At 41.0% G+C, this 24,156-nt stretch overlaps 1 protein-coding gene across 1 annotated transcript; it reads right to left on the minus strand.

The window, feature by feature from the left end:
* Nucleotides 1-4,542: 4,542 nt before the first annotated feature.
* On the minus strand, nt 4,543-23,469 carry Znf23 (zinc finger protein 23). The gene is given in 6 exon segments (XM_013071503.3): nt 4,543-4,774; nt 4,777-6,290; nt 9,101-9,214; nt 9,902-10,028; nt 12,260-12,324; nt 23,126-23,469. Coding segments are annotated over 5 exon segments (1,830 nt in total). The 5' UTR covers nt 12,293-12,324; nt 23,126-23,469; the 3' UTR covers nt 4,543-4,732.
* Between the last annotated feature and the right edge of the window lie 687 nt (nt 23,470-24,156).

Consider the following 24,156-nt stretch of genomic DNA (forward strand, 5'->3'; position numbering starts at 1 on the left):
AATTCATTTAGTCAATCCTTAAAAGTTGCCTGGAAAGTCTAAGTCCAAAGTTTCCACTGAGACTCAAAGCAAGCTCTTAGCTGTGAGCCCCTGTAAAAATAAAAAAGAAAGTTAAACATTGCCTACGTACCATGGCACAGAGTAAACATTCTCATTCTAAAAATGAGGAGTAGGGCAATAGCAACAAATTGGACCAAATCAAGACCTTTTTAGTAACCAAGTTCTCTTCTGCTCCAACATTGCAAGCCTTTTCATTCTGGCAAAAGTGAAAACTTTTGGTGTTTTGCCACTGATTTTTAGTGTACACTGGATTAAAAGCTGCCAACAGTCCATATGCCATAGCCTGAACTCAGCTGCCTTGAAATTACCTCTATCAGATTAATTAGTCTGCTGCCCTTAATTTCAGTCCCTACAAAGTCTAGAACATGAGAAAAAAGTAGATAAAATTTCTGCCCCAGCATAATTCTGCCACAGCATGGTCTCAAGGCCAATGGAGTCTTTGTTCCCAAATGAAACCTCCTGAGCCTGGTCTTTTTGTCTGTATTTCTATAAGCATTCTGGTTTTCTGAGCTCAGACCAGAATCTCCCATTAAGCTCAGCTTACAGCATTCTAGGGCTTCTCTAGCCAGTGTCTCTAAACTTTTCCAAATTCTTCCCATGAAAAAGTTCCAAAAGTTTCTAAACCATATGGTCATAGTCACAGCAAAATCCCATTCTCTGGTACCAAAATCTCTCTTAGTCATTTTTTCATCACTGAGACACAATACCCACCACCCAAAATTTAGAGATTTGCTTTGGTGGCTGTAAGGCAGAAAACAGCATAGGAGAGGGGCATGGTGCAGGAAAAACTACTTACAGCATGGCAGCCCAGAAGAAGAGAGAGAAGTGAAGACTGGGAAAAGATTTAGGTCATGCCTCCAGTGATCTGCCTCTTCTGACCAGCCCCCACCTCATAACACTCAGCCACTTAACTCACTGGTGGGTGAATCCACTATGAGTACAGTGCTCCTATGATCCAATCACCTTCATAAATCCTTCCCTGAGTGCATAAAACTTTGGGGCAACATACTCAATCCAACCAAGACCAAGTAAATGGATTTCTGACCAAGGCATACTGATGAATCAAAGACCACCATAGTGGCAAACTCCTTGGCCCTTAATCTGTTACTCATTAAAAGCATGATTTGTATTTTCTTATGAGGCAGTCAGGAATTTAAAAGTGGATTTTGCCCAAAACTCTGATTCTTCGCTTGGGCTGATAGATGCCCAATAGGTAAGTATCAGTAGAACAAAGCTTGACCCCCATTTTGTAAAACTCTGGGTCATACCCTTCTCGGGTCTGCATATAGCTATGAAAGTCTGTCTGAACACTGGCAAAATAAGGTATATTAACCCTAACTTTACCTACCCTACCATTTCTTCAAGGTTGAGTATACCAGGGTAAGATTTACAGGAACATTTAGCTATGCCCAGAAATGTATGGCCCTAGTTACACTGGATTTTAGAAGAGCCTCACATGACTGAGAGTCTTCCAGAAACAGTCATCTCATGAGACCTGGAGTCATGAGGATTCCTCTGGAGCTATGAATTCAGGACTGAGAGTGACTATGCCCCAGCCCACCACAGCACGCTATAAAACTATTCTGTTCTTTTGTGAATAGGGCAGTCTGATCCACCTCTTCAGACCTGTGTCCCCATCAGTTGCTATGAAGCCTTTTTAGCTCCTCTTACTTGCTTGTTAGGGGACAAGGTTGATCTTTGTCAGAGCAGTGTTCTCCTTTATTTTTCTTACTTTTTAATTAAAGTTTTTTTTTCTGTAAACTCATATTGTTGCTGCAGTTTAAATTTCCATTACTACTACAGTAAGGATTCATGATAGCCAGTGACAATAGGAAATATTATTTGGAACCAGGTGGTGACACATCTGTAATCCTAGGCTGAAGCAGGAAAATCAGAAGTTGAGGCCAGCCTGGGCAATTTAGGGTGACTGTCTCAGAAGAGAAAATAAAAAGCTGCAAATGGAGCTCAGTGGGAGAGTGTCCCAGTTTCAATCTCCACCACAAGGAAAAAAAAACCCTCTGGTATAAAAAGCTTCTAAAACTCACGGAATTTCCTGAGTTGGTTTGAGCAGATCTTTTATTATTCATAAGAAGCCCCTTTCATACCTGATTTTGCTAATGAGGTATCCGGCTGTGCCTCTATGTAGCTTCAGGTTGGGGGATGGCTGCCAGAGGAACCAACCTCATGCTTAGACAACTGGAAATTCCAGCCACATACTGACTTCTAGGAAGGAGAGGCTGAATTATTTACTGGTAGCCAATGATTTAATCCACCATGGGTACATAATAGGATCTCTGCAAAGATCATAAACGATTAGGATGAGAGAGGTTCTGGAGTGGTGAATGTATTCATGCACTGGTAGGGCAGTGCACCTCAATTCCTTAGGGACATCTCACACACACACACACACACACACACACTCCCCCAGGCCTTGCCCTACGTAACTCATCTGCTCATATGTTCCCTTTGATGTCTTCCATAATAACTGGTAATAGTCTGTGAGTCTTGTCTGTTATAGGAAATTATTGAAACTGAGTGCCACAGAACCCTTGATTTGTAGCCAAGTCAGAAGTGTGGGTGACTTGCAGATCCACTGTTGTTGTCGGGGGACAGTCTTATGGCACTGAGCCCTTAAAACTGGGCTTTGCATTTACTCTTGGTTGTTAGAAATGGTTTCAATTCTAAGATGCACAGTGTTCACAAATGAATTGCTTGTTGTGAAAACACACATTGGGCATCAGAAGTGTTGTTTTCCTTTATGTCCATTAACAGGTGATGACGCAGAAAAATCTGTGATGACCCATTTTCTTTTTTATCTGTCTCTACCAAGTGTTCCCCTATTTTTATATGACTTAGGCAGAAATTTATTACCTAAAAATGGACTTTTCCCCTCCTAACTGTTCAAGGGTTCTGGAACAATAAATCCTAACCTCAATATGGGGAGGGGAGGAAGAAAAAAGACAAATATTTCAGATTTTTTTAAACTCAATTTCTGACTTTTTGAAAACTAATCCTATACCTGCCAACTGTCTCTTGAAGCTGCTGAGCAGAGGCTGCCCTCTTTAGAAAGGGCATGCATTCTTCAATTCTCCACCTTCATCACTTACTGTCATTCATAGCAACTTCACTTATTTGTTTTAAAGAAGTGGAAGATTCTCATCTAAAGAGTATCTTAAGATTTCCAAGAGCCAGGGACCCTGACAAGCACTAAAAAGAGTAGGAACCCAAGGTTGATAGATACCTTCTCCCAGAACTTCAAGAATTACGTTTGCAGAGGAGTTGCACTTACTACAAAATAGGAATGCTTTAATATATTATGGTGTTTATATTTACATGTGATGCATCTATTTACAGACAGTAAATGTCATTTTTGAGAGCACAGTAGTCTATGTGCACAGATAACACACAAATGTGTCAAAAAAATTCCAATCTTCATTCCTTGGAGTACTACTGAGACGAACACTTCTTTTTACCTTAATAGTCATTTTTACATTTTTTTAAAGCTGTTAGTGTCACTTGCTGTGTTTTTTTGTGGTACCAGGGACTGAACTCAGGACCTTGCTCTTGCAAGGCAGGCAGCGGCACCACTGAGCTACCCAGCCCCACTTGCTGGTTTTTATTAAGCAACATATCTTCCCTTTAACTGTAAGACTTCTGTATATATTAGATACAATTTTATTCCATAAATTTTACAAAGAAATTTCCAACTTTTATGCTTTACCTTTTTAACTTTATTTGGGAGTATTTAAAACAAAAACATACAAATGATCAATTTATCAACATTTTGTTTCTAGCATTCATCTGATACTTTGAAGTTTCCTATTTCATAAAAGTGAAATCTTTTTCTTCTTTATAAAATACATGCTTGTGCCAAAAATTAAACAGAAATAAATTAGTTTAGGTAGAGCAGACATCTTTATAATATGGGTTTTTCTATATAAGAACACAATTTTTTTCTCTCTCTCTATTCAAGCTTCCTCTGGTAGCCCTCAGTGGAGAATTATAATTTTCACCATATAGGTTCCACAAAACAAATGTTTCTAGAAAATCTGTTCTTGATACTGCTGGGAAGGAGATATTTTCTTCAGTATTTTCTCGCTGGTTGTTGGTATAAAACAAAGTTATTTATTTTTAGATATTATTTTTTTGTTTTGTTTTTGGGGTTTTTTTGGTACAGGGGATTGAACTTGAGTCCTTGTGCTTGCGGGGCAGGCGGTGGAACCACTGAGCTAAATCCCCGGTCCTTTAGATATTACTTTTTAACTAGTGATACATTCCTCATTAAAAATTGAATAAAACAGAAAATATGTTTCCATGTGAAGACTTTGCCACATTCATTTCCTTCCTAGAGTATTCCTCCAGGGTGAATCTGATGATGCATGATCTATTTCAGCATTAACCTTCAGAGCTTCTTCATCCTTCTCATTACTAACATTTCCCTTCATTATGGACACTCTGATGCTGACCGAGTTGGAAGGTAAACCTGAAGGCTTTCCCACAGATATTACACACATAAGGTTTCTTCCAAGTGTGGACAGTCTGGTGTATAATACAGTCAGAACTAAAGCTGAAACCTTTGCCACACTCCACACATCGGAAAGGTTTCTCCCCAGTGTGGCTTCTCTGATGTCGAATTAAATGGGCATTAACATGGAAGGCTTTTCCACACTCCTTACACTGAAAGGGTTTCTCTCCAGTATGAATTCTCTGGTGCACAATATAGTCAGAACTACAGCTGAATGCTTTCTCACATTCCATACACTTGAAAGGTTTTTCTCCAGTATGTATTCGTTGATGTCTAGTTAACTTGGCATTGATACTGAAAGCTTTCCCACATTCCGTGCACTGATAAGGCTTTTCTCCAGTATGGATTCGGTGATGATCAAGTAGATTTCTTTTAGAAGTAAAGCATTTCCCACATTCATTACATTCAAAAGGCTTCTCCCCAGTGTGAATTCTCTGATGTTGCATTAGTTTTGCATTAACACTGAAAGCCTTTCCACACTCATCACACTTATAGGGCTTCTCCCCAGTATGGATCCTCAGATGCTGTCGAAGCTGAGAGTTACACCTAAAGGCTTTTCCACATTCATTACATCCATATGGTTTCTCACCAGTGTGGATTCTCTGATGCTGGATTAACTTTCCTTTGACACTGAAGGCTTTTCCACATTCATTGCACCCATAAGGTTTCTCACCTGTGTGGATTCTTTGATGCTGAATGAGTTTTGCATTATTATTGAAGGCTTTTCCACACTCTTTACATGGATAGGGTTTCTCTCCACTATGGATACTCTGATGCTGCCTAAGCTGGGAGCTGCACCTGAAGCCTTTCCCACACTCACTGCACACGTAAGGTTTCTCTCCAGTGTGGATTCTCTGATGTTGAATTAATTTTGCATTAACATTGAAAGCTTTCCCACAATCACTGCACTCATAAGGTTTCTCTCCAGTGTGGACTCTCCGGTGTGTAATATATGCAGAACTACAGCCAAAGCCAGTTCCACACTCCTGGCACTGATAGGGTTTCTCTCCTGTATGGGTCCTCTGATGCCTACTAAGACTCCCATTAACACTAAAGGCTTTCCCACAAATCTTACATTGATAGGGCTTCTCCCCACTGTGGATTGTCTGATGTGTGATATAATGGGAACTGTAATTGAAGCATTTCCCACACTCCAAACATTTGAAGGGTTTCTCCCCACTATGAAGTCTTTGATGCCAAATTAATTTTGCATTAACACTGAAGGCTTTGCCACATTCCACACACTGGTAAGGCTTCTCTACAGTATAGTTTTCTAGATGCTGACTAGGTTGAGAGTCAAATGTGAAGGTTTCCACAAAATTTTCACATTTCAAAGTACTTTCCACAGTATTAATTATTTCATGCTTAATAAGTTCTGTGTCAAAGCTGAAGGCTTTCATCAGTCCTATACAACCAGGGTGCTGCTCTTCAGTGGAGATACTATGATGCTGAAACAAGTTTGTACTGTTATTAAAGGAACACTCCTCCATGGAGCTTGTTTCATCTTTCACTGTTCCATCCATGCTATTGCTGTTTTCCTTTGTCAACGTTCCTGCTGAGTGGACTTCCTGTTGTTGCTGTGGCATATAGGCTTCTAAAGTGTCTGTTTCCAGGGAAAAGTCCTTCGGAAGTTCAAATGATGTGCTATCTTTTTCTTCATACATTTCCTTTGTCAAATTATTGTTTGTCTGTATATCAATATCTACTATAAAAATAGAAAACACAACATATCATATAAGAAACATGCTAGGAAAAAAGAACTATACTCTAAAGGATCAAAACAATCAAGGGGCTCATTAATATCACCAGACTAAGTTGAAGAACTTAAAGTTCATCCTTAAAGTGGATGTAGTATGTGTAATATGTGGCTGGTAAAATAACATCTATATATACCAAAATGAAAAGCTGTCTAAGGCACACTGTTTACTGGAAAAATAAATTGAGAAACAGAGAAGATGCCATTTGTGTTCAAAAAAGGACAGATATATACATATATATATTTGCATATGCTTAGAAAACTTCTAATCTAAAAGATTACATAAGGAACTGAGTTAACTGGCATATGAAGTATGGTAGACTCCCCCTCCTCCCACTTAAGACACTTTCTGTACTGTTTTGAGCACTTATCAATATTATAAATTTTAAATTAATGATTAAGAAGGATACCAATCACACTCTGCCTAAGTCAGGGCCTTAACCATTATGTTGATTGTTAAAAGTGTCAGCAGTACATAAAATTCCAGGTCTTGTCCACCAGATCAGCATTTTAGCCATCATACCATTCTCTTCTATACTCTCGTCCCCATGGTATTGAGTCCTTTGTTAATAAAAGTGGAAAATATTTAAGAAAGAAAAGGCACAGGACCTAATAACATGTGACAACACTGGAGATAAGTGTCAGAAGCATCAGGAAGCAAAAAAGAATTTTGTTTTGTTCCTCAGAACTTAAATATTAGGCTTTCCAAAATTCTTCTTTTTTCCCTACTTTAGAAAAGCTCTGCTTAAAGCCAATTTCATCCATCTCTTCCTATCCCCTTTAGAATACTGTTGCATTAACTTTGCCCTTCCTTCCATCTCTTCCTCTAATGCTACAACTGATCATTCCCTAAAATTCTTTTTATAATCTCAATAGTCTTTAGAGGTACTGATCTCTATATTTGTCCCCAAATTTTCTCTACATTTGTCCCCAACCGAAAAGTTGGCCCCAAAATATTGCCTCTATTTTTTCATCTTTCATTTTTCTTCAACCATACATAATATTGGCCCCTGCTTCAGTATTTCATTAAAACTGCCCTCAATAAACCCAACTTATCTGGCTTTCCCTAGAAAGCATTTTCAAAATAATATTGATCTTTTCCAAATTAAAAAAAGAATACTTATCTGCTGCTATAAAGTAAATATCTGTTGTCTCCTACTCCCCCAATTTATACGTTGAAGTCCTAACCTCTTGTGTGAATATATTAGAAGGTGGGCCCTTTGGTAGGACTCTCATGAATGAGATCAGTGTGCTTTTAAGAGATCATGGAGAGTTCCCTTCCATTCCACCATGTGAAGACACAGACAGAAGATAGCTGCCTATTAACCAGGAAGCAGGCCCTCACCAGACACAGATCTGCCTGTGCTTGGATATCAGACTTCCAGCCTCCAAAACTATTAAGACATAAATTTCTGGCCCAGTGTGGTGGTATACATCTGTAATCTCAGCACTCTGGGAAGCTGAAGCAGGAGATCTGAAATTTTGAGCCCAGCTTGGACAACTTAGTAACTTAGCAAGAACCTGTCTCAAAACAATGCTGTGTGTAGGCCCTGGGTTTAACCCTCAGTATTAAGAAGAATAAGAAAAAAAAGTCTATATTTTCCATCTTTTCTTGCAGTGAGAATGACAGAGTTCCAGCAAATGAGATTTAAATGCAAGTCACCACATGGGGCTTAGGAGAAAGCTTTAAAAAAGAAAGTCAACTACGCTGTCATGGGCCTCATGCTTTGTCCTTCCTCTTCTGCCTGAACTAGAGCCTGTATGATTCCTCACCCCTCAATCCTATTAACCTGTATTCATGGATGAGATTAATGTTTCTAGTCTCAGCTAAAATCATAATGACCTACAAAGAGACTTTAAAGATTTCAGGACCATCTGCTGCAATGGAGTTGGAGGTAGCTCAGTGGTAGAGCACCAGCCTAGCACGTGCAAGGCCCTAGGTTCAATTTCTAGCACTGAAAAAAAAAAAAAAGAATGAGATCCAATCATTAAGGACTTTACAACTAGAAATGTAGATTCTTGGCTCTTCCCAAAACTTACTCACTGATAATCTGCTTATTTCTAAGATCCTCTCAAATGAGACATTTTAACATCAACATTGGAGAAGCACAGAATTCCTCTTTACTTCCTCTTTACTTCTGCTATGTACAGCTCTGTCCCCATGCCCCAAAATAAAAATATTTAATTGAGCACATATGCTGGGCATTTGATACATGATACCTCATTTAATCCTCAACTTGTAAGACTAGCAGTATTGCCTTATTATTATTATTATTATTATTATTACTATTATTATCCCACTTTCAAAGATGAGATCACTGAAACTCAGCGGTCTCAAATAATTGAGCTGGCTCAAAGTAACATAACTAGAAAGTAATCTAGTTGGAACAGGACATAGGAAAACCTGCTCTAAAGACTACACTTTTAACTACTCCCACCTTTGTGTGTGAAAAGGCTGTTAGTTCTATATCCTCCAAATTAAGTGATCAGCGCTTAGAAAATAGCAAGGACTCCAAAAATTACTAAATCCATTAGTTTTGTGTAAGAAAGGCAGGATTCCAAAGTTAGAACTGAAAAGAGTTAGAATAAGGTATTTGAAAAAAAGATCTGTTGTTGGAATTACAGAAATGTGTATGAAAACAGACATAATAGACCCATCTATAAATCATCAAAATGTATTAACTTTACTCTGTATGGCTGGTCAATAAATGTGGCATGTTTATACAGTGTGCTGCTGGGCAGTTATGTCCCTTCCTTACCAGTCCAGAGGCCCTGAGGGCCTGTTCCAGTCACAATGGCCAGAGGAGATAGGCCCTCCAGCTCACCTCCTCTCTCCAGGTGTGAGATCACAGCCGGTTTCAGAAGTGGAAACCCTGGTTCAGGAGAAGGAAAGAGGAGAGACATGAATAATCTCCCACAGATGAGTTCCTAAGCTTCTTCTCAAATTGCCTCAGCAATGGGGAGGGAAGCTAAGAGCTCTGGAAGAGACTGAGGGTGGTAGTGAGAAAGGCCAGAGCTTTGGAAGGGATATGGGAGGGAGGGCTTAGGAAAGGTATAGACTGCAAACCCAGGAGATCTCAGGCAGGGCAAGCTGGGACAGTCTGCCTAAAGTGGAATCTAAAATGTTCAGAGTCCACTGAAATCCTTAAAAAGACTCAAAATAAGGTGGAGATCTGAAGATGCCACCATGGAATAGGAAGCTACTATTTTTCAGACTGTGTCCAAAACACAGCTTCCTGGCCTGGGGATTTAGCTTGGTGGTTCTGCCGCCTGCCTCGAAAGCAGAAGGACCCAAGTTCTATCCCCGGTACAAAAAAAAAACAAAACAAAACCAACAAACAAAAAAAACAAACAAAACACAGCTTCCACAAGGTAGATTAGAAGCATATACCAGTGCCTTGTTTTACTGGCCCAGTGAATTTGTCAAGGAGATCAGGAACAATCCTGGGGTTCCTACTCAGTGAAGGATTATCAGATATTCCACCTCCATCCTGTCAGGGAAAAGGGACCCAGAAAACCCCAGTGGTAGAGTGTAAATCCCAGGGAGAGAGAAGACTTGCCTAGGGAAGTCACATGTCCATAATTCTCCAGCATCACATCCTTATACAGGGCTCTCTGTGCAGGGGACAGGCCATCCCATTCCGTCTGAGTGAAGTACACAGCCACATCCTCAAAGGTCACCAACTTCTGAAACAACAGGTTCCTGCTGCCCTAGGGCCAATTCCATGGATCAGGCCCTAAGTGAGGGGCAGAGGGCAGTATAAGGGCTCGGGGAGGGACCTTGTAAAGATCACATAATTAATAGCAAGGGAAAAGTACGAAAAAGCACCAAGAGAGTAAATTATGGAATATCTGACTCCCCTCACAGCAGAAAAACCTTATTTTTTACACTTATAAAAGATAATATAAGTTAGGCTAAAAGATAAAAGAATTTCCATAAGCAAATTCTCCTAAAACAACTCTGCTCTGTTAGACAGCTCCCTCACTGACAGGCTCAGGACGAATTCACCAGGAGTTCCCACGGCAGCTCTACGAGGTCTGAACTCTCTTGTGCCTAACCTCAGCCCTGCCTGACTCCCTATATCTTGCCCTCATTCTCACACTAGAAGCCACCCCAAAGGACAGTCCGGGCTTCTACCTCATCTGCCACCTAATTCCCATCACAGACTCCCAATCAGGGCTCCAGCACAGTCAGCCAAGGTAATTCAGAGCTACCCAGGCCAGGGTTTCCCTGAACACCCAGCATTTCTGGCCCTCTCCCACATCTTCTCCCAAATTTTTACTCTTTCTCCAAGAAGGTCTGGGAAAGAAGAGAGACCAGCTTTCCTGCTGGCCAACTACTCTGCCACCCTTCTGGATTCTCCTTTTTTTGGCACTAGGCTATGTGGTCAGCATAAGCTCTGCTCCTCAGGGCTGATGCTGCATGGCACTTTCAGGCCCAAATGCTCCCTCCTGGGTAGCTGTAGCACCTGGCTGACACTCCTGCCTATCTCAGCCTTCTGTAACAGCTTTGTAGACTCACTTGGTGGATCTGCCTCTCATCTCTCTGCCTAGATTTACTTCTTGACAATCAACAATTCTATTCCAACCTCTAGGTGTTTCTATGAGTCCTCTTTGTGTAACCTCAGATAAGTCATGTAACTTTACTGCACAAAATCTATGGCCTTCCCTGTATGATCCCAACACCCTTTTCCCCAGCAAGTCAGCACCTCCTCCTGAATTCATTCTTCAGCTGGTGTTCACACCACCCACACAGGAAACCTCATTTAGAAGCCTGGGGGGCATTCTTGACCCTCCTGCTTCTCTACTCATCCCCTAAATCTTTGACTCTGTGTCCTAAAGATTTTTATGTCTGAGGCATTATTTGCATTGGATTCCTCCTCCTCACCAGCAACTTTCCTTGATGAAACCCACATCACTTGAACAAGTAAGTAGATTCTTTCTTAACTTTCTTGCTTTTGAATCTCCCTTGAAAATTATTCTACACAACTGTCACAAATCTGATCATTGGTTCACAGCTATCATATATTTAGTTTTTGTTTTGTTTTGTTTTGGTACCAGGAATCAAACTTGGGACCTTGCACTTGCAAAGCAGGCAACGGAACCACTGAGCTAAAACCCGGGCCCTTCACAGCTATCATATAGCTGAGCAGTTACAATCACATAATAATTCCATGAACTTTTTGGCAGAATGAGTATACAATACAGCACCTCTCAGAAGTGGATGTCAGGATTAAAAAACCTGTCCAATGGGCATGGTATGGAGTCTGTAGCACGGTACACCTCAAACCATGTTACCAAGACTATTATTCCCAACCTGAAGTCCATGGAGGTCCATGGATAAGGCTCAGGGGAGCCATGATGTTCCTGAAAGTGTATGCAAAATCTGGTTTGTTGGTTTATTTTTGAAGAGGGCTGAAGGATTTTACCAGAAATTTGAAGTCTGAGCTATTGCACCCCAAGCAGCTTTATAAGGACACAAGAGGACACTCTGCCCCACAGGACTTCCTGCTTTTCCCCTCTCCTAATACCAATTTCCATCATCTTCTCCTTCCCCCTTAATTAAAGGCACAGCCATCCTTCTCACTGACCTGATCTGCTCCTCCTCTTTTCCTACAGCCCTGACACTGGGAATCTCAAACCTTCATTCTCATCTATGCATAGAGCATCCCCTATGGGCAGCCTCCACACCTGGAGCCCTCTGCCAAGGGCTCTCCTGTAGAGAGAAGCAGAGTCCCTGGTGTGCAGAAGACTGTGCGCTGCCTTCTAGGTTCACTCTCCCGCAGCCTCTGCTGGTCACTGTCCCAGCCTCTGCAACAACCCCGCCCTGACACCACTCCCACAAGTCCCAGGCTTTCATCCCAAGGCTCATCAACTCCCTTCACAGTTTACCTCAATTTGACGAATCCAGAGCTTACCTGAGGCCAGGCTGTGAGGAGCCTGGCTGCCATCACCTAGTGTCCCTCTCAGAGAAGGGCTGGAGCTAAGGAGAAACAGAGAAAATGTGAGACAAGCCATCCCTATTGGAGCAACACAGACCCTCACAGAAGATCTGAGGTGCAGACAGGCAGCATCTAGTCAGGAGAGTGACAGGAGCTGCCGAGGAAGAAGAGAGCAATCCACTCACTAGCTCAGTGCCCAGAACTCCTCCTTGCTAAGTCACTGCTGGTAGCTCCCAGGAACTCCAGGATTTTATACCTGGAACAATCACACAAAAGAGTGTATACAGAATAGAGTCTAAAGAATAAAAGAACAAAGACTTACGCAGCAACAATTCAGTTCAAGAAACAGAACATTACCACAATCTTTGAATTCATTTTCTGCAAACCAGCATTATCCTCGAACAGACTTCAGAGAAATGAGACTGGCTGGGCTGGGAGTCACGCAGTACTCCCCGATTCACGCAGCACTCCCCCACATCTTGCCTGTTCCTTCAAACTCCTGAGCGTCCTCAAGAAGCCCAATGCTTTTGTGCAGGTTTGGCAGGTCAGCCTCCTGCACAGCCCACACTTACTTTGAGGAAACAGAGCTGGAAGCGAGGTATAAACTGCCTCCTCATACTGTTCCCCCTTCTGACTGGGAATGTGCCACATCACTGCCTTGTGTACTTCCATGGAGGCACCAACCAGGTTTGTAAAGCTACAACCTACCAATACCTCCTCAAGGACCTATACCATGTATACCTGGTTCACCTCCTTAGCTTTCCCTGGTGTCCTGTGTGTGACACCTGCAGGACCCTGTAGTGCATGGTAGGTAATGTCTTTGGGGCTACCCTTCACCAAGGGGACAGAATGGAAAAATGTTTTCCCCTGTAGTCCCCCAGAGATACATCCTTGAGACTCCAAGGCTCCTCAACAACCCAACAAGATGACCAGCTTATTGAGGGCCCAGCCTGACAACGCATCCTTTTACTGGTTTGTTAAATCAAACGACTTTGGCCTAAGAAAGCCACCCTACTAACATATTTGAGTTCTTACATGTATGACCTGCAATCTGACTCAGTACATAAAGAAAACCTAAATTAACATATAGCTGAGTCTCATCTGACAATAGTGGCCGAGCTTCAGCCAAACCAGGTTCAAATAAAGCAAACACCAGGTAATAATCAACTGAGCTATCTCTGAACCTCATTTCCGTTTTCTGTACAGCACTTACCTTTTTCTGTCTATAAGTGTCAACCAAGCAGGACATGGCAGCCCCAGTTTTATAGAACCTATCCTGGTTCTAGGGACTGCCCGAATACTGAATGTTCTTTACTCAACTGAATTGTTAGATTTAATTTGTTTAAAGTTTTTATTTTATTTTTTTTTTGTTTGGTACCACGGATTGAACTCGGGATCTTGTGCTTGTGAGGCAGGTGCCAAAACCACTGAGCTAAATCCCCGGAGAAAGTTTTTCTTTTTTTTTTTGGTACCGGGGATCGAACTCAGATCCTTGCGCTTGATAGGCAGGCGCTGGAACCACTGAGCTAAATCCCCAGCCCCCAAGTTTTTCTTTTAATAGGATTTCCTTTCTCAGTTTTCCTCCCTATGTCCTTCACTCTGTCCCTGTGACCACACTCCTACATAAATTCCTACACATAAATCTTTGTTCCACGTTCTGCCTTTAGGAGAAGCTACACTACAACAGGCTTTTTCTTTTATCCTTTTAAAACATTTCCTACCTTGCTGAAATTGTGATTTATTCATTTATTTTCCTTCTCTCTCATTTGGCAACTAAAGCCTATAACCCATAAATTTTCCTCTGGATACACTATTAGCCACATTCCAGAAGTTTTTAGAGTTCACATTTTAATTACTATTTTATAACCACTCTGCAATTTTATCTCTGAACTAATATGTACTGCTTATTTTTTCTCTGCTTGTAAGTTCTGGCTTTACTGTACATTTAAATAAACTGATGTGGCGCGGAACCCCAGAAACAATCCACTGGACCCCTCCTCCCCACTCCTCTGTACAGCCACCTGATTCCACACTACAAAGATGCAGAGGAAACCGGACCACCAGACGACGATACTGAGTCCTGCTGCTCCCAGCCCAGAGGTACAGGCTTCTGAGCCGCCATCCCACTGCTCCCAGTCCAGAGGAAGGGGCTTGCGGCCACTATCCCTCCCACTGCTCCCAGCCCAGAGGAAAGGGCTTTTGGGCCACCTTCTGTCCCGCTGCTCCTGGCCCAGAGGAAGGGGCTTCCCGGCCACCATCCCTCCCGCTGCACACAGCCCACAGGAAAGGGCTTTGGGGCTACCATCCCTAATGCTGCTCCCGGCCCCTGTCCCAGCTCAAAGAAGGTAATCCGTGCAGGCACCAACAGCCCCCCCAGTAGAAATGAGAAAACAAATAAATAAGTCTCAAAACCAGACTTCCAGATCACCTACAGCAACCTCAAAGGGAAATGAGATGGAACACTCTGATACTCAACCACCTGGACCCACTGAAGTGGCTACAAAAGGGGATCTGGAAAAAATGAAATCAGAAATAATTTCTCAGGTAACAAGAGACATTGTGCCTTTAGTGCAAGACATGATTAATAAATCTAGAGAGGAGCTGAGGAACATGATGGAATCCCAACATAAGAAACAAATGGAATCCATGAAACAGATGCAAATAGATTTCCAGGACATGAAAAACTCCATTAAAAGTCTACACAGCAGAATGAGCCAATGTGAGGACAGAATTTCAGACATAGAAGATAAGATTGCAATTAGTGACCAGGAAAAGAAAAGCTGCTTCAAAATTATAAGGGAACATGAGAAATCAATCCACCAGCTGCTAGATGATGCAAAGAAGAATAACATAAGACTGATTGGAGTCAATGAAGAAACAGGAGAGAGTGCAGATGACATAAAAAAAATCTCTTCACAGAAATAATGGCAGAAAACTTCCCAAGCAGGGGAAAAGAGCTTGACATACAGATAAGTGAGGCATATAGGACTCCAAATAGCCTTGATCAAAACAAATCTACACATAGGCATATAATTGTTAAGATTCCAGAAACTCAACAGAAGAACAAAGTTCTACAAGCAGTTAGGGAAAAGAAACAAATCACATACAAAGGAAAGCCCATCAGAATCACAGCAGACTTCTCAACACAAACCATCAAGGCAAGAAGAGCTTGGAGTGACATATTCCAAGCCCTAAAAGAAAACAGCCTCCAACCCAGATTGATGTACCCTGAAAAACTATCTTTCAAAATGGATGGAGAAATAAGATACTTTCATGACAAAGAGCACCTTAGGAACTTCATGAATACCAAACCAGCACTCCAAAGAATTTTACACAATATCCTAGGAACAGACATTGAGGATCACAACTCCAGGAAGCAAAGCGGAATGAACCCATCTGGCTTGACAAGAAATTAAATGTAAAGGGGGAGAACCCAACAGAAAGAAAAAGTCATGACAATGACAAGTCAATATGTTTCAGTTATAACCATCAATGTTAACGGTCTCAATTCACCAATCAAAAGAAATAGACTGGCAGAATGGGTCAAGAAGCAAGATCCAACAATATGCTGCATACAAGAAACACAATTAAAAATGAAACTCACAGACTGAAAGTTAAAGGGTGGAAAACAATACTCCATGTGATGGGAACCCGAAAAAAATCAGAAGTAGCTATCCTCTTTGCAGATCAAGTAGATTTCAAATCAACACTGATTAAGAGAGATGAAGAAGGACACTACATTCTTGCAAAAGGAACAATCCAAGAGGAAGAGATGACAATCATAAATATCTACGCACCAAACACTAGTGCACACAACTATATAAAACAAATACTAATGGACATGAAAAGTCATATATGCACTAATACAATTGTAGTGGGGGACCTCAACACCCCACTGTCACAAATAGATAGATCAACTAGACAAAAAATAAGTAATGAAATACTAGAACTCAATCGAACTCTTGAACAAATGAACTTAACAGATGTTTACAGAGTCTTCCACCCCACAAAATCAGAATACACATTCTTCTCAGCTGCACATGGGTCATTCTCAAAAATAGACCACATACTCACACATACAACATGTTTAAGTAAGTGCAAAGGAACTGAAGTTATCCTCTGCATATTATCAGACCACAGTGTGATGAAATTGGAGATCCATAACAAAAGAAACTCAAAAAATTTCATAAACACGTGGAAATTGAACAACACACTTCTCAATAACCAATGGGTCACAGAAGAAATTAAAGAAGAAATCAGACAGTTCCTTCAATTAAATGACAATCACAATACAACATATCGGAATCTATGGGACACAATGAAAGCAGTCTTACAAGGGAAATTCATAGCAGTGAATATGCATATTAGGAAAACAGAACGAGCCCAAGTAAACACCCTGATGTTGCACCTCAAGCTTCTAGAAAAAGAAGAACAGGACAACCCCAGAGCTCATACAAGGGAGGAAATTATAAAGATCAGAGGAGAAATCAATGCAATGGAGACTAACAGAACAATACAAAAAATCAATGAAGCCAAGAGTTGGTTCTTTGAAAGAATCAACAAAATTGACAAACCTTTAGCCAACCTTGTCAGAAAAAGGAAAGAAAAGGTCCAAATCCATGCAATTAGGAATGAAAAGGGTGAAATCACAACAGACCCAGCAGAAATCCAGAGGATCATCAATACCTACTTCCAGAACCTATACACCAATAAGATGGACAACACAGAAGAAATGGACAGATTCCTAGATACATATGAATTACCAAAGTTGAACGAAGAAGACCTAAAAATTCTGAACAACCCAATATCAATGAATGAAATTGAAAATGTATTTAAAAACTTATCAACTAAGAAAAGCCCAGGCCCTGATGGCTTCACTGCTGAATTCTACAAGACATTTAGAGAGGAACTGCTGCCACTACTGTCTAAACTCTTCAGTGAAATTGAAAGGGAAGCAATACTCCCAAATTCATTCCTGGAAGCAAGCATCACTTTGATCCCCAAAGCAGAGAAAGACCCAACTGAAAAGGAGAACTATAGGGCAATCTCACTAATGAACACAGATGCAAAAATCCTTAACAAGATAATGGCAGACAGAATGCAGAAGATCATCAAGAAGATCATACACCCTGATCAAGTGGGATTCATCCCAGGGATGCAGGGATGGTTCAACATACACAAATCAATCAACGTAATACACTATATCAATAGAGCCAAGGACAAAAACCATATGATTATCTCCATAGATGCAGAAAAAGCACTTGACAAAATCCAACATGCATTTATGATAAAAACCCTACAAAAAATTGGAATAGATGGTCTCTACCTCAAACTGATGGAAGCCATCTATGAAAATCCAACACCCAATATCATACTAAATGCTCAAAAACTGAAATCCTTCACACTAAAATCAGGAACAAGACAAGGATGTCCACTATCATCACTCTTGTTCAATATAGTTCTGGAAACATTAGCCACGGCAATTAGACAAGAGAAAGAAATAAAAGGAATAAAGATAGGAAATGAAGAAGTCAAATTGTCATTATTTGCAGATGACATGATACTCTACATAGAAGACCCCAAGAACTCCACCAAAAGTCTTCTAGACTTAATAACCAAATTCAGTCAAGTAGCTGGTTACAAGGTCCACACACAAAAATCAATAGCTTTCTTCTAGACAAATGACAGACTCACTGAGAGAGAAATAGGGCAAATAATTCCTTTCAAAATAGCTAGTATTTTATTTCACAAAAAACTGAAATACCTAGGAATTAAGCTAATGAAAGAAATCAAAGACCTCTTCTCTGAAAACTATGGCACTCTGAAAAGAGAGATTGAAGATGATATCAGAAAATGGACAGACATTCCCTGCTCCTGGGTAGGAAGGATTAATAGAGTGAAAATGGCCATACTTCCAAAACTGCTATATAGATTCAATGCAATTCCATTTGAGATCCCAGCAGCATATTTCATGAACCTTGAGAAAACAATCCAAAAATTTATTTGGAACAAGAGACCCAGAATAGCAAAAGCAATTCTAGGTAACAGAGACATGGCAGGGGGTATCACAATCCCCAACCTGCAACTATACTACAAAGCTACTGTGATAAAAACAGCATAGTACTGGCAAAGAAACCGACCTGAGGACCAGTGGAACAGATTAGAAGATGCAGAAACAATGCCAGACACACTCAGCCATCTCATCTTCGATAAAGGAGCCAAACATCCTCACTGGAGGAAAGATACCCTCTTTAATAAATGGTGCTGGAAAAATTGGGCTTCAACTTGCCAAAGATTAAGACTAGACCGATATCTCTCACCATGCACTAAACTAAAATCAAAATGGATTAAAGATCTAAATATTAAAATAGAAATTCTGAACCAATTGGAACAGAGGTTAGGTAGAACCCTTGAAGACACTGGTGTAGGAAAAGATTTTATGAACAAAACCTCAGTTGCCCATGAACTACCACAAACAATCAACAAGTGGGATCTCTTCTTATTAAAAAGCTTCTGCACAGCAAGAGAAACCACCAGCAGTGTGAAGAGACAACCCACAACGTGGGAAAAAATCTTCACCTGCTCTTCCTCAGACAAAGGTCTACTATCTCGAATCTATAAAGAACTTCAAAAGATCAGACCTCCCAAATTTAAAGACCCAATCCGAAAGTGGGCATCTGAAATGAACAGGCATTTCTCAGACAAAGAAGTAGAAATAGCAAATAAATACATGAAAACATGTTCAACATCACCTGTCATTCGAGAGATGCAAATGAAAACAACACTGAGATTCCACTTCACTCCAGAAAGAATGGCTGCTATCATGAAATCAACCAATAACAAATGCTGGCGGGTCTGTGGGGCAAGACGAATCCTGTTCCACTGCTGGTGGAAGTGTAGACTGATGCAAGCACTGTGGAAATCAATATGGAGATACCTCAAAGAACTAGGACTTGAAGTCCCATTTGACCTCGCTATTCCACTGCTGGGGATCCTCCCCAAAGAATTAAAAGAATCATACCACAGTCATATATGTGCACCTGTGTTCACAGCAGCACAGTTTGTGATAGCTAAAACTTGGAAACAGCCCAAATGCCCATCAACTGGAGACTGGATAAAGAAAATGTGTTTTTTTAAATAAAATGGAGTACTACTCAGCCATAAAAAATGAGAAATTAGAGACATTTATAGCTAAGTGGATGCACATTGAGGTGATACTCTTAAGCGAAATAAATAGGACACACATGTATAAATACCGATTAGTTTCTCTGGTGTGAGAAACTGAAAGTGTAAATAAGGACTAAAATGTATAATAGGTAATGTGAAATAGGAAGAAAAGGGGCAAAGGGGAAGGAAGTGGGAGGGCTAGGGGAAAGGATAGAAGGGAATGGGATTAATATGAGAAAATGGAAAAATAGGAACAAAATCTTTGTAAATAGGGAGGACTGGAGGGGTCGAAGGGAGGGCTGGGCAAGGGTGAAAAATAAGAACCAAGAGAGACTATGTAAAGGTGCAAATTTCCAATGATGAATGTCATTATATTGTATACCTAAAATGTACCAATGATTAGAATGAATAATCGATAATGCAAAATAGGAAGAACAGGTCCAAAGGGGTAGGGGTAGTGGGAGGGGCAGGGGAAAGGAAAGAAGGGAAAGAAAAAATGCTGAGAGATGGAAAAAATGGAAATAAAGTCTTTGTAAATAGGGAAGAGTGGAGGGGGTGAAGGGAGGGCTAGGAATGGGGAAAAAATAAGAACCAAGATGCATTATGTAAAAGTACAATTCCCAATGAGAAATGTAATTGTGTTGTATACCTACAATGTACCAATAAAAGAATTTAATAAAATAAATAAATAAATAAACTGATCTATTAACTTCTATGTTATAGATTTTTGAGGCTTTTTTTTTGGCTAGTGTCATTTTAAAACATATTCTATAATGTTTAAAAAGAAAACTTATTCTGTGATAGAAGAATATATGACCTCATTTGAATCTAATGAATCAACTCTACCAATTGTTTTGTACATTAATAAGCCAAAGGGGGGAAAAAGCCAAAGAAAGATAAACATACTATCCATCTCAATAGATGCCAAAGGTGTTTGAAAAAAAATCAATATTAATACCTAATTTTTTTTGTTTGTTTTGGGTACCGGGGATCGAACTCATGTCCTTACGCTTGCAAGGCAGGTGGTGGAACCACTGAGCTAAATCTCCCGCCCTAATTTTAAAACTTATACCCTACTGAAAACCCACATATCCAATAAGAATACACCAACTGTACTGCTTTTACAATGGACTATAACTCATCAGCTACAGGTGAGTAAATTTAGGAACATATTATATTATGCAAGTACCAGATGATGATACACACTGTGATGCCACTTTTACAAAGTTCAAAAGCAAACTAAAAACTGTTTGAGCCCAGCCTGGGCAACTTAGCAAGACCTTGTCTCAAAATTTTAAAATAAATAAATAAAGGGTTGGGGATGTAACTCAGTGGCAAGGCCTTAGGTTCAAGCCTCAGTACTACAAATAAATAACAAATTTTTTACAGTGACAAGCATATGTTATACATTTTTAAAGAGGCTATGATTAACAATAAATTCCAAATATTTATTACCTCTAGGGGTGGGAGGCTAGGAGTTGGATGAGGAACACATAGATGAAGCAGTATAGGAAATGTTCTTTCTTAATTTAGTGGTGTGTCCACAGATACTCATTCTGACTCAGTCTCTCTCAGTCTCTCTCTCTCTCTCTCATTTTTGGCAGTACAGTCACACCTCAGTATTTGAATGCTTTGAATCTCCTCAAATTTGGGACTTGACACATTTTGTCCCAGTGCTCTTCATCTGTTTGGTACTTGGTGCAAAATCTAGAACTTATGTCAACTGCCTTGTGACTTGCTACCCTCTCCAGCCAAAATTTGGTACTTGTGCCTCCCACGATCAACTAACAAGAAGTACTAAGGTACCACTGTACTAGGGGGTGAAGCTAGGGCCTACCATATGATAGACAAGAGCTGTGGCAATAAGCAACACCCCCCCACACCCCAGCCCTGGGTTTTGTTTTGGAGATAGGTCTGGCTAAGGTGTTTAGGGTGCCTTTGAATTTGTGCTCCTACTTTGCCCACCCTCCTAAAATACCCAAGTAACAGAGATTACAGTTGTGTTGGCTTTATACAGTCTTAAATACACACACACACACACTCACACCCCAACTAGGACGGGGTGGAGGGGAGGACCTAAAATGTAATAAATGTAATAGAAACAACCAATAAGCCTTACTACAATTGAATAACAAAACCATAATGAAGTACTGAGAATGTCAAGAACCAAGTAATTCTGGAAAACAGTATTTTAACTAATTACTGTAAGGCTAAAGATAAAATGTCTTGTATCCAAATACTGTGCTATAGGTAGGAAATTTGTTTTAGCAATATTGTAATTATTTTGTTATTCTATAACCGAGCAAATTCATAACTATATTGTGGAAGGTGCTGACACAAAAACAATTAACAATTCTAAGCTGGGCATGGCAGCACACAGCTGTAATTCCAGCACTCAGGAAGCTGAGGCAGGAGGAGGTTCAAGGCCAGACTGGGCTACTCAGTGAGACCTTGTCTCAGAAAAGAAAAACAAAAACAAAATCTAAGAAAATGATTTATTCTGGGCCAACACAATGACCACACCCCAGGAACATAAACTCAGCTTAACAACATGTAATCCCAAAGGACATGGTCCTAGGAGAATTCACTGAAAGCCATGGTCCTACTGTGAAGAGATTACACAAGCCTTTTATGGTCCCAAAAGAAAGTAGGCAGAGGGGCTGGTGGGGATTTAGTTCAGTGATTCCGGCGCCTGCCTTGTAACCCCAAGGTCCCAAGTTCGATCCCTGGTACCAAAAAAAAAAAAAAAAGGCAGAGTTATCAAGTATGGAAACTACAAAAAGGCAAGGAAATCTACAAGACTCCGTTCGGCCTCATTCCCAGCCTTATGATTTAATACAGGCCAGATGTCCATCAAGCCTAACATACCTTTTAAGATCGTATCCAATCATCATACAAAAAAAAAAAATCCTAAACCAGACAGAGACCAGTAACAAGTGGTTAGCAAAGGACCAAAAATTACCCAATAAAACTTAGGCTTCTTAGTTTACAACAAAGTCTCTCCACAAGGTCACAACACTCTAATCAGTAAAATTTAAACAAATTCAAACAATCTGCAAGCTCAAACGCAGCCTTCCTAGAGAAGCTTCATTTCACAAAGTCATTCCCAGGTCACTGTTACCACATAGTCGGTGAGAAGTAGGGTCAAGTTGCCTTTGGGTCCTGCCATTGCTCCAGCAGAGTGTGCCCTCCAAAAGGCTTATTCTGCTCCTAAATGGCTTGGGGAGGCTCTGCTTTTTCTGTGCTCCCTCTCGTCCCTGATTCATGACCCTATGTCAGCAGCGGAGTGGAGGTAAGGGGTTCGCACTCAGTCCAAACTTGGAATGCGTGTAAGCCCCCATGACTGCAACAGGTCGAAAGACTTGATATCACCTCGGACCACTACGCCCCCGCAAACATTCCGCCCTCCGGCTGTACCGACACATCTTTCCCGAATAGATCAAGGGCCAGATGCTCGGGGCGTGTCGGCTAGACTTCGACTTCCATGGTTCATATTTGATCACCAGGTCCAAAGCAGGAGTGGAGGAGGGAAGAAGAGGACCCCGGAGCGCCGCCCTGCTCCCTCTCGTAGGCTCAGCCTCAGGGACAGCGCTGGCTGTGAGAGAAGCAGCTCTACCCAGCGTGGAAGAGCATCCTGAACCGGCCCAGAGGCTAGGCACCACTGCACCAACTCACCTCTGCAGCAGGCCGCTCCACGGCGCGGCCGGAAGTGCGTCACCAGGCGCGCCTGGACTCTCTAGGAGCAGCATCTCTCCTTCTCGGTGGTGCTCTTGCCCCGCCTCCTGAGGCTGGAGTACTAGCGACCCACTTTGTGCTCTTCTCCCCTTTGCCTATCTCCCTCGGGGCGGTTACTTCTGGGGACGGTTACACCTTGAGGGTCCAGGAAGGGCAAGAGGCAGGGTCCAAGCCGGGCGTGGGGGCTCCACCTTGTATTTCTGGCACTCTGGAAGGCTGAGGCAGAAAGATCGCAAATTCGAGCCCAATTTGGGCAAATTAGAGACTTAGCAAGACCCAGTCTCAAAGCAAACAGTTTTAAAAAGGTCTGGAGGTGTAGCTCAATGCAAAAGCCCTAATACCGAATACAAAAAAAAACCCCACAAACAACCCAACCTTCAATACTTAAATCCCCACAATTCCTCTTGACAATAATTGCTGATTTTCACTTCTTCCCAGCCTCAGAAAGCTAACCTTTAGGTAGAAGCCGAGGGCTTATCTAAAGAAATAAGGAATTAGGAAATGAATACCTTGGGGGGGGGGCAATATAGGAAGTGGTGCTGGGAACTTGTGTCTTGGTAAAACTGTAGGTGCAACCAGGTGAACTGGACCAGTGCATCTCACACTGTCAGACCTAGTACCCCCTTCTTAAGTAAATATTTCATAATGTCCACTTTATTCCTGCCATGAAACTCATAAATAATGGCCTAGAAAATCATTAATAGTGACTTACATTTTTAAACTAGTTATGCCCAAATGTAATAAAAAAGAAATAAAGGAATATAATTTGTAATAAAATAATACCACTTGATATGCAAATTCTTCGTCATGACTACAATAAGGAGACCTAATGACATGGGTCAGATCTTTGCCATCATACATAGAATTTGTCTCAATGCTACAGCCACAAAGCTGTCTTTCGGTGCTTCAAAAATCTTAAAAACATGATCCAAAATAGTGAATACTTTTTGATAAAGGTCTCAGTGAAATAC

This window comes from Heterocephalus glaber, unplaced genomic scaffold, assembly GCF_053883595.1.
Source record: "Heterocephalus glaber isolate CG9 unplaced genomic scaffold, H.glaber_assembly_v1.0 deba00000071, whole genome shotgun sequence".
NCBI lineage: Eukaryota > Metazoa > Chordata > Mammalia > Rodentia > Bathyergidae > Heterocephalus > Heterocephalus glaber.